Genomic DNA, 10,718 nt, shown 5'->3' with positions numbered 1-10,718 from the left:
TGCGTGAAAGGACAGCAGCAACAAGCTCCCGTTGGCTCACGTGCGCCCCCTTCAGTGCGGCAGAGTACTGTCTGCCTCTCCCTTCGCCTTTTCACCGTGGTTTTATGTCCCCTCAGCAAAACTAAATATGTCACAAACAAACATTAAACGTAAATGGTTAAAGATATTAGCCAGACTGTGGAAAATCAGGCTATATAAACCATTACAATGGCGACATGCAGCGGTACGGCAACAGGCAGGGGCCAATTGCATATATCAACCCAGTTTGTGATGGATTGCGCAATCAGAGGTGAAGCTCGGCTTGTTGCTGCCGCACCTCGCGTTTCACCCTCATATTTGAACAGGAAATATGCAATTTCAGCGATTTTGACTATAAAAATTCGATTTGGACCATAAAAATGTTCAAAAATTACTCATACATAAAGATCAGTGGACAAATATTAATAATCATTTTATGTTATGATTTTTTTTTTTCTTGTCATGATGACGGGAGGCTCTGCCTCACCTGCCTCCCCTGACCGCACGTCCCTGGTCTACAGTATGTTTTTATCAACTGATTTTTTGAAAGGTAAAACAATTCGCATTAGTGTACACTAGATGGCAGTGTTGTCTCATCTGTTCCTGGCGTTCAGCTCATAAACGCTTTCTTTAGTTTACTGTGATGAAAAAAAACATGTAGAAACGTACAATATTACTAATAAAGGCATTAATAATTTAGTAACAAGAGCATACAGCTCAATTACCTGTGAATTGTGGCTGTTAATCAGTTTCCTTTGAGCTACATTAGAGTTAATGATCATATTAGGATGATTTTGTTTTGTCATAACAGGAGCTGTAGTTGCCTCATTAACGCGGATGTCTGCCGGCCCACACGGAGCGGCGCATCGGTCCGTGAAGGCAGCACAGAATGGGCTGCAGCATTTTGTTCCCACTGGAGAGGAGAGAACTCAAGCAGCAGCAACAGCTTGGACTTACAGAAGCTTATTTACGATTAGTCTGGTTTAATTCTGTTCTAGTTCCGTGGTTTAATGTGAAGTTTCACATCTTTTTCGTAGCTGAAACTTAATTGGATTATGTTCTCTAGGCGTCACGAGATTTAGTGCTTTTAAAAGTTTTTTATGTTTTCCCCCTTTTTTAAAAGTTTGCTTTATGTGACTTTTAAAGGACTGAGTTCAAACACCTGGTAAGTTTTTTTATTTTTTTGCTTTCGGGATGCTTCCTACAACCTTCCTCCTCGCCGCGCTCTGCGCCTTTGCGCACCTGGGCACCTTGGAGACGTTTACGCACGGCTGCCGGCTGCCCTCCGAGTGGCGGCCGCTGAGCGAGGCCTGCCGGGCGGAGCTGGCGGAGATCATCGTCTATGCCCGGGTCCTGGCCATCCACCGGGAGCTGCCGGGCTTCCGCACCTTCGGCCGGCACAACTCGCTGCCCCTCGGCTACGGCCGCGAGAGCGCGGAGGACGGGCTGCTGTACTCGGCCGAGGTGGAGCTGCTGTGCGACCAGGCCTGGGGCAGCATGCTGGAGGTGCCCTCTGGGTCCAGGCTCAACCTGACCGGCCTGGGCTACCTGTCCTGTCAGTCCCACGCCGTCATGGAGAACTTCTCCTACTTCTTTTTCCTCAGGTACACAGGCGCTTGGAAAAGTACCCACACTTCCCTCTAACCCTGGCTTTCTCTTCCCTTTTGTTGCCCTCACAGCCTGGAGTTTTAAACTGAGAAGTGGTGCGTGCATATGTATTCTCCCCCCTTTTGCTTCAAAGCCCCAACCACTACCCCCATGTATTTAGTTGAAAAAGATCCACTTGTAGTCAATCTACTTGAGCCCCTCTAATGCTAAGGACACCATCCTTACAGTAAAGCACAGTGGTGGTCGGCAGACACTCCTGAGGGACGCCCGTTTCAGTCTCCCAGAGGTCTGAGACTGGGACGGAGGTCCATCTTACTGCTGGGGCAACACTCTTGTGGTTTTCGGGCGAACAGTTAAATGTCCCCAGAATGGTTTCGGATCTCAATCCAGCTTTGGTTTGATTTATGAAGAGACTTAATTCTGATCAATAATATGGAGTATTTAGTTTAGGTCTATTACTTATAATCAGTTTTAACCCCATTTCCCCATTTTCGTGCTGTCTGTCATAAATCGTCCCCCCCTCCTCCTCCTCCTCAGGATGGACGAGAACTACAGCATCCTCCCCCACGGCGTCAACTTCCAGGACGCCGTCTTCCCCGACACGGCAGAGAACCGCCGAACGTTTTCCAGCCTCTTCCAGTTCTCCAACTGCACCCCGGGGAGCCAGCCGTTCAGCTCCTTCAGCCCCGAATGGGACGTCCAGGAGGACAGCAGGGTGAGACAAGAACAGCGCACACACACACACAGAACTGATTGGACACCCAGCACAGTTTTAGTGAGGTCACATTCCAGCTGATTGTGGATCGAAGCCACTACTGATCTTCTGAGCTCCGCTCACCCATCCTCGGGCGGGAAGGAGTCTTTCAGTGTCCAAGATCGAATGTTTGACATTTGGATGAGGCTCGTCTTGAATGATTTGCTTCAGACGATAAGCTTTAAAGAGAACAATTCATTCATCTATAAAAAAAATTTAAAAAGCAGGTTAGTTGATTGATGACCCCAATCGCTCTCCACGACCAGTTGGATCACATCTAAGTCAGAAAACCTCCTTCAGCTCGAAGGCAGTCTGCTGCTGCTCTCTCAGTACTCGCCACATAGGTTTCCCCCCGCTGTTTTCACCGTCAGTTTGGTTTCTTATCGCGCCCTAAACGCAGCAAACGCCGACCAAAGTGCGTTGCAGTTCTGTCAGACGAAAGCTTAAAGCAGCGATGAAAGGGATCGAATGTGAGAAACGTTATCCCCGCACTAAACTCCCGCCCTGGCTCAGCCGTCTCAGAACGTAACAGGATGCAGCTGAGCGCCAGAAGAGGCTGGCTCACGCAGTGTAACGCATAATGGTGACCACCGTCCTGCATGTTTTTTTTGTCGTTTCCCTGCTCCGACACGCCTGAATCAAGGGTCGTTGTACACCTTCAGCAGGTCTTTGAGTTCTACAGAAGCCTGCCGATCATTCATTCAGTCAAACCTTTGGTTCAAGAAATACCAACTTTAAAGTTCTCTGGAACTTATTTGTTCCAGAGAACAGAGTTGAAGCTGCTTCTTTTATTGGATTTAACTGACTGGAGACCTGATGGTTGGTCTCCAGAAAGACCCATGTCTGTCGTAAAAAGCTGCGTTGAGGACATTTGAACTTCTGGCTGAGAAACGTCTTCATTTTTTTGGACACCATCTTGAGAATAATCTGCTTTTAGAAACTTCAGAACAGATCATTTCCTACCAAAGTTATGGGGCACTTAAAACATCCAGCTTGGCCCCTACATGTGGCGTTCTTTTAACCCCATAAAATGGTCCTTATCTTCATGTTTTGGTGCCGAAATGTCTTGTTTGTTTCTCAGAGTTGCTACAAACAGACGGGAATCAGAATCAGAAGGGTTCTTGTCTCCTCTGTGTGAGATCAGAGGTCAGTCAGAACGGGGGTTTAAAGGCAATCCTAATTTTCCAGGACGAGCGCTCACACGCCGAGGCTGCAACCTTCAGGCAGAACGAGACAAAGCAGGTGTCTTACTTTGAGGTTGTTTTTTTTTTCGTTTTTCTTTTGTGCGCTTCTGGCTTCAGCTCCGTGGGAAACAGACGCTGCACCAGACGACACTTCCTCTCATCTCCGCTTTACTGCCTGAACCTTCAATTAACTTCTACTCAGAGCCCCGTCTTATCAGCAGCAGTCAGATCGGCTCATCCTGAAAGGCCGACTTCATTCGCGCCACGGGGTGCTCCACGTGTTTAACCTTCATACGGCGACTACAGATGGGTGGAGGAAAAGGCCGTTTCCAAGAAGGCTTTGGTGTCCATGCATGTTAATGACGCAGCTGTAAGCAGAGTTTCAGAGGTCATGTCAGCACTATCAAACGTGCAGGACAGTTTGCTTCTTTCACTCAGGACTGAAACACTGAAGCTTGGGAAGAATACAGTAAAACGGCACATTTATTTGTCTTGGGATAAAAAAAGGAGCAAAGAGCAGAAGCAGAGGAGAAATACCTCCCTATGGGACCTATTTCTTTTGTTTTGTTTCCCCCCCTCTGTTCCTATCTCTACTTTGTTCGTTTTTTTTTCTTTTATCTCATCATCCCTCATTCTCTTTTTCAAACCTCCATCCACACATAAACCAAATAAAACAGGATAAAATAAAAGAAAACCCTGACTTCTCTTTGACGTCAGGAGTGAAGACAGTAAGATAAAATGGATTCAGTTTTAGAAGGCATGGTGGGTCTTTATTTAAACTCTGACTAGCAGATTTGGATTGAGTATGACGTTTCGTTCTAACGCACTCAAAAGGAATCGTTTGTATCGCCTCATTGAGCGTATTTCTCAAGTTACCAGGCTTTTCTAGTCGAACAAATTTATAGTTATAAAAATCAGCATTAAGGCAGACTTCAGAACACACTGAAGTCACTGAAAGCAACCATTTTTGTGGAATTTTTACTGTTTTTTTTTTACTTAAAGTGCATTTATAAAATAGGTTAACCAAAACATAGTTTGGCTATGAAAGCCGTCAGCCCTGTTCACCCTGTCAGTTCAGCTTTGGTCCATGAATGTGGTGAAAACATTGCCTCTGGCCTCCTGAAATATTAAAAGTATGTGATCTAGTCACCATTGGCGAGGGATGGGAGGTCCTTGAGGTCTGTGTTTGTTCTACAAACAGCCACACAGGACCATCCTTTGGGGCGTCAGCTGGTAGTTTGCAGTGGTTTGACTGGTTTGTCTGTTGAGAAAACAAAGCTTCGTCCGTGTCGCCTAAATTTCTCCCTCCTTTGCCGTCCTCCAGCTGCTGTGCTCCTCGGTGCAGGCGGCGCTGTTCGAGGAGGAGGAGCGCGGCCGGAAGCTGCAGGAACGCCTGGCCACGGCCGAGAGACGGAACCGCCAGCTGAAGGAGCGCGTCCGCAAGGCGAAGCGGTCCCTGCGAAAGGCTCGCAGGGCGGCGCGGGAGCTGCGGAACGAGCTGGAGGCTGCGGAGAGGCGGGCGGGCCACCACCTGAACGCCGTGACCCAGGAGGACACCCCGCTCGGGGGCCACACAAGCACAGCCATACGGCAGAGGATGCAGCTTTAGCTTTCAGACTTCGCCTGCAAGCTGCAAAATTACGTACGGGACTGAAAACAAGCCGGGGAGTTGAAGAGACTGCTGGACAGTCTGTATACAGAGGACATACGTATGCCACATGAGTAAATAAACTTGTATCTGCACACTTTTCCTGTAAATGAACTGTTGCATTTTTCTGCTACCTGTAATTTGACCTCATTTGAGTGAAAATAAACGTTTCACAAAGAGAACATTAAAAGCTGTACAATGTTCTTGCTAACTAAGTAGTCGGCCTCCACTCCGCTGATTCGGGCCTCGTTCTTTGGCTCGTTGGAATTATTGGCGTACATTTTAACGCTCAACCCAATGTTCCCACCTCGGCTCTTTGTTGAGAGTCGAAGTCAGCAGGACCCAGTTTACATGGGGGGGACTGTGCTGTTGTATTTTTGGAACCAGAGTCTGTGCAGTAGCGATGCGGGGCTTTAAGTCCCTCCTACTTCCTCCCGCACCCAATCATGGTGTGACATGAGCTTTGCGGTTAAATATGTTCAACAAATAAATATTTGAACATAGAGCAGTTCGGTAAGAACTATGAATCAACAAGAGTCAGCACCTGAAAAAAATTTGCTGAGGTGTATTTAATTTTTATTTTTTTTTTACTTTTACCTATTCATTTACATGGAGTGGACAGAACTGGTACTAGTGCTAGAACCATCTTATGGGGATGCTGGTTCCCCGCCAGCTTCAAATTCCAGGATCCTGTATGGTCCACTAATGTAATACACGGTTAAAGATTGGAAACCAAAGTTCAAATTACTCAAGAAAAGTTCCTGGAGAAACTCTGAAGGATTCTTGTTGTTATCCTTTCTTTGAGTTTAGGACATTTTATTTTATTTTATTTTTTACAAATTAATAATACTAATAATAAAACTGGATGCGAATAAATGAGAGGATGTCAAAAAGTTAGGATTTCTTAATCATTTGTTTGTTTTTAGCCCTATCAGACAGCACTTACTGTATGGATGGTTCAGGACTCAACAGTTCTAGTGGTTCTCTAAGGACTGAGGCACAGAATGTAGGATATCAAACTCAGGACTTTTTATTTGGTGCATTGGTACCACAAATAAGGCCTCATCCTCACAGCTCAGAATACTTTTTTAACAAGTGATATTTTCTCCTGTGTTTGCGCCTCTCATCTACTCAGAAACAAGAGCTTTTGGTGGGAAAAGCCGATTAAAGAGAATAGATTTCAAAAACTTCTTTTTTTTGTGACAAGACAAATCTTTTCAGAAGTGATGCCCGATTTGTGCATGCCCGCTATCACTTTGTGCATTAGAAACCCAAATAACGGGAAAGCTGTTAACGCTTTTTCAGTCGTTGCCTCGCCTTCTCCCGAACCCGTCAACATTAAACTCAGATCGTGTGCTAAAATAGGTAATAACTGAGGGGAAATTGGAAATGGTGTCAAAACAAACAAACAAACAAAAAAAGAGTTGCAGGAGAATCTTTTGTGAAGAAAAGCAAATTCATTCTTTGTTTTTTAATATATCATCAATAGGGTCATTGTTGCGATCTGGTGGCTTGGCATGGGTATTACAACGTTTTTGTTGCGATCTGTTACAGCAATAAAACGAAACAGAGGATCAAACGAAGTAGAAGAAACTAATATGTTGACCCAAAATGTCTTATAATAAAAGAGCAAAATTCCAAGTTTTTTTTATCCGTTTCCAGATGGTTTGAAAAGTTCATCTGTTTTTTAAGTCTGTATTAAAGCTCGTATCTGAATTGTTCTCTGTTCCTGCATAAAAAGTTTCCTTTGGATGAACATCAGTGTGAACAGGACAATGTTTTGAAGGAAATTATGACCATCTGGGTCACTGGAGCTCTGAAAAACAAATAAGACACACACGGCGGGTCTGCGTCACACAGAGAGTGTAAAGAGGTCAGAGGAGAGTGCGAGTGGTGTTGTTTGGGTAGAAGGTGTGTGTGTGTGTGTGTCTGGTCCATCAAGGAAGTGGAATGTGTTCATGAGGACAGCAGAGCTCTGAACAGCATGACGACGCTGAAATATTCCTGATTCAGACCGGAAAAACGCCGGGGCGATCACAAGATCTCACAGAGTGAAACACAAACGGAGTCATTCACGCACAAAAGGATGTGGACAGGAGGAGACTTACCGTGTCCGAGGAAACCTTTGGAAGTCAAACAACCAAAAGACAGAAACACTGTCCTTCATTACGACTGTTGTAAGGAAGTAGACACAATGAAGGCCTTTTGGGGAAAAATAAAACAAAAAAACGCAAATCTGAAACAATCAGCTGTGAAGAGAATGAATATTACAAATGAAACACCTGCTTAGCTGGACACCTATATGAGAAAAGGAAAATAACAGTGAAGCACGGTGGTAGACGTATAATGGTGTGGGGCTGCCATATTGACTGACCGAACAATGAATTTTGCATCGACTTAAAAAGCACTTTAAAGCTACTGGCTTGAAGTTAATCTTTAAACGCAAAAAAACCAAAAGCCAATACTCTAACAAAACCAAATGCAACCAAAAAAACCAAAAGCTTCTGAACCTACCGTGATGCTTTCACGAATTGGCTCGCTCGTAAAACTGCCGTTCACATCTTTCGAAGTGGAGTTTTGCGGAAAGGCTGTTGCAGATCGCTCTTTGGACAACCTCAATTTGGAGAAACAACGTTTAATTCTGACCACACTGACCAGCAAAAGGCCAGTCTGAGCAGGGCCGGACCAGAGGGAATTGTTGGAACAGCTCCCATCCCTCAAACATTCACAGCACTTCATGCAAGCATCGTTTTGTAACTGTTACATTGTGGCCAGTTTTACACTACGCTGTTATTTACATGGAAATTTAGGGGTTATTTGTATTTGCAAACAGCAGCAGGTGGCTGTAGCATTTCTGGTGCAGCCTCAGCTGCTTCTGCCAGTGGATCTGCATGATTCAGAAACTGATGTTGGATGCGTGGAAGAGCTCCTGTTAAATGTTATGAACGCTTCGAGATTGGAAGTTGCTTATCAGTACAGTCAGAATTAAACCCCATTTCCCCAAACTGAGGTAGTTTCAAAAGCTTTCTACAGCAGGTAAGATGCTAACTGTTCGTAACCATTCCACAGAACCCCACGTCAAATAATCTGAACTGCTGCTTTAAGGGGCAACCGTCATGTGTTTGCACCCTGAAAACTTCAGAAGTCCGGCTTTTCATGTGTTTTAATTCGGATCCGACTGGTCCAAATAAAATGGCTGATTCTTTGCGCAGGGCTTCCCTTCAAAGCGCGCCCGGATTACTGAGCGACCTCACGGTTCCCGATACAGACTTCTGTTTAACCTCGAGAGACGAACGGGACTTTGTGGAAAAAGTAAAGCAACAAGGAGCGAGCAAAGAAGAAAGGCTGAAACTGACGAAGACGAATAAAAGATGAGGTTTAAAAGTGATCAAACAATGAAGCACAGACTTGTAGGAGCACGTGTGTGTGTGTATGTGTGTGTGTGAGAGTGAATCCTACTTCTTTTAATAGACATTTGAAGTCAATTGCGTTGCTGCATCTTCGTGTATGTTCCAGCATGTTTTATATTTTATCAAAGGGACGTGAAAGACATGGGTTTCTATCCTTCGTTATTCCATCGTTCTTATCTCGGAGCTTTGTAGTGTGTGTGTGTGTGTGTGTGTGTGTGTGTGTATTCATTCCTCTGCTCTCTGCCGCGATGAAAAGATAAGGGAGAGGAAAGTCTCCAGCTGAGACGGAAGAGACTTGAACTACAAGAAACACACACACAGGCCAAACTCGGCTAATAAGGGAGCAATATTTACAGAGCTTATCTGTGATGAGCAAATGCAGACCCTCAGGCTAACGGGGCTCAGTGAGAAAAGGTCAGAATTGTCTCAGCAGTCATTTCAGTTCACACACACACACACACACCAAAAAAAATCAACCTTTAATTCCTTTTACACGTAAGCGCTGTAGCTACCGTTTTTTACATAAAGTACAAAAAGTGAAAAAGCAGCTTCTTGCGTTTCTGACCTTTACCTTCACTTCCTCAAGAGTAAAGGAAGAATCAAATTCAGATTTAAGTGCAAATACACATAATAATTAAACACAGCACTTGAATAATTTCAAGTTGTCCAAAGGGTGCATTTCTGGGAAGGTTAATGGGACTGCTAATTATTGCATAAAACCACCAAAAACTAAGAACATTTTAAAGAGGCTGAATCTCTTAGAAACCAGACATCCTCTGTACTGAAGAGGGGGAGTCGCTCTCAGGAGCTCAGTGAATTCCAGCCTGGTACCATGATAGGATGCTACCTGTACAATAAGTCCAGTTGTAAAATTTCCTCACTACTAAATATTCCACAGTCAGCTGTTAGTGGGATTATAACAAAGTGGAAGTGATTGGGAATGACAGGAACTCAGCCACAGAGTAGTAGGACATGTAAAATCAGAGCGGGCTCAGAGGATACTGAGGCTCATGGTGCACAGAGGTCACCAACGTTCTGCAGAGACAACATCTACAGACCTCCAAACTTCATGTGGCCTTCAGATTAGCTCAAGAACAGCACAGAGAGCTTCATGGAATGGGTTTCCATGGCTGAGAAGCTGCATCCAAGCAGTGGAGACGTACTCTCTGGAGGCACGAATCACACTTCTCTGTCTAGCAATCTGATAGACGAGTCTGGGTTTGGCTGCTGCCAGGAGAAGAGTTCATGTCTGGCTGCATTGAGCCAAGTGTAAAGTTTGGTGGAGGAAGGATCATGGTGTGGGGTTGTTTTTTAGGAGTTTGGCTCGGCTGCTTAGTAGACCAAGACATTGTACTATTTCATGCTCTTAACGTTTTGGGAGCAGTTTGGGGATGGCTCCTTCCTGTTAACCAGGGCACAAAGCAAGGTCCATAAAGACGTGGAGGAGTGAGTTTGGTGTGGAAGAACTTGACTGACCTGCACAGAGTCCTGACCTCAACCTGACAGAACACCTTTGAGATTATTTAGAGAGACTGTGAGACAGGCCTTCTTTCCAACATCAGTGTCTGACCTGATGTTGTGGAGGAATGGTCCAAAATTCCCATAAACACTCCTAAACCTGTGGAAAGCCTTCCCAGAAGAGTTGAAGCTGTTTTAGCTGCAAAGGGTGGAGCAACATCATGTTAAACCCTGTGGATTAAGAATAGGATGTCACTAAAGTTCATGTGTGTGTGAAGGGAGGTGAATGAATACTTTTGGCAATATAGTGTCCTGTTTGTCCCTCAAGATGACCCAGGATGGTCAACGGTCATCTGGACTGTAGATGAACTGCAGACTGTTTGGTGGTGTGTTCCGGTCAGTTAAATCCTAATAAAAATGAACGAGTTCTCCCGGTGCTGAGCAGCTGTGAAGTGTCCACCTTACAAAACTTTAATCACAGAAAAAAACACCAATAGTGAGAACTGCGAAACACATTTAGGAGCAGATACTGGAGCGAGTGCCCGGGTCAAACATGCAGTCTGATAGGAGGTGGTCACATCTGCCCACAGCTTGCTTTTAACCGTTTTACCCTAATGTGTCAAACGGCTGCCATGAAG

The 10,718-nt window shown here is 45.0% G+C and overlaps 1 protein-coding gene across 1 annotated transcript; it reads left to right on the top strand.

Annotated features, from left to right (window-relative positions):
* Positions 1-644: 644 nt before the first annotated feature.
* On the top strand, positions 645-5,389 carry ccdc3a (coiled-coil domain containing 3a). The gene is made up of 3 exons (XM_017432566.3): positions 645-1,622; positions 2,164-2,341; positions 4,889-5,389. The coding sequence occupies exons 1-3, from the start codon at positions 1,213-1,215 to the stop codon at positions 5,171-5,173; spliced, it is 873 nt and encodes a 290-aa protein (XP_017288055.1). The 5' UTR covers positions 645-1,212; the 3' UTR covers positions 5,174-5,389.
* The last annotated feature ends 5,329 nt before the right edge of the window (positions 5,390-10,718 follow it).

The sequence above is a fragment of the Kryptolebias marmoratus genome, linkage group LG18 (assembly GCF_001649575.2).
Source record: "Kryptolebias marmoratus isolate JLee-2015 linkage group LG18, ASM164957v2, whole genome shotgun sequence".
Lineage (NCBI taxonomy): Eukaryota > Metazoa > Chordata > Actinopteri > Cyprinodontiformes > Rivulidae > Kryptolebias > Kryptolebias marmoratus.
Note: the sequence above shows the minus strand (reverse complement) of the source record. Positions and strands in the feature narration are given on the sequence as shown.

Excerpts from the sequence above, each read along its gene's own strand:
- ccdc3a (XM_017432566.3), top strand. The coding sequence starts at position 1,213 with ATGCTTCCTACAACCTTCCTCCTCGCCGCGCTCTGCGCCTTTGCGCAC. Across the intron at positions 1,623-2,163 it reads TCCTACTTCTTTTTCCTCAG|GATGGACGAGAACTACAGCA; the intron begins GTACACAGGCGC and ends CCTCCTCCTCAG. Across the intron at positions 2,342-4,888 it reads ACGTCCAGGAGGACAGCAGG|CTGCTGTGCTCCTCGGTGCA; the intron begins GTGAGACAAGAA and ends GCCGTCCTCCAG.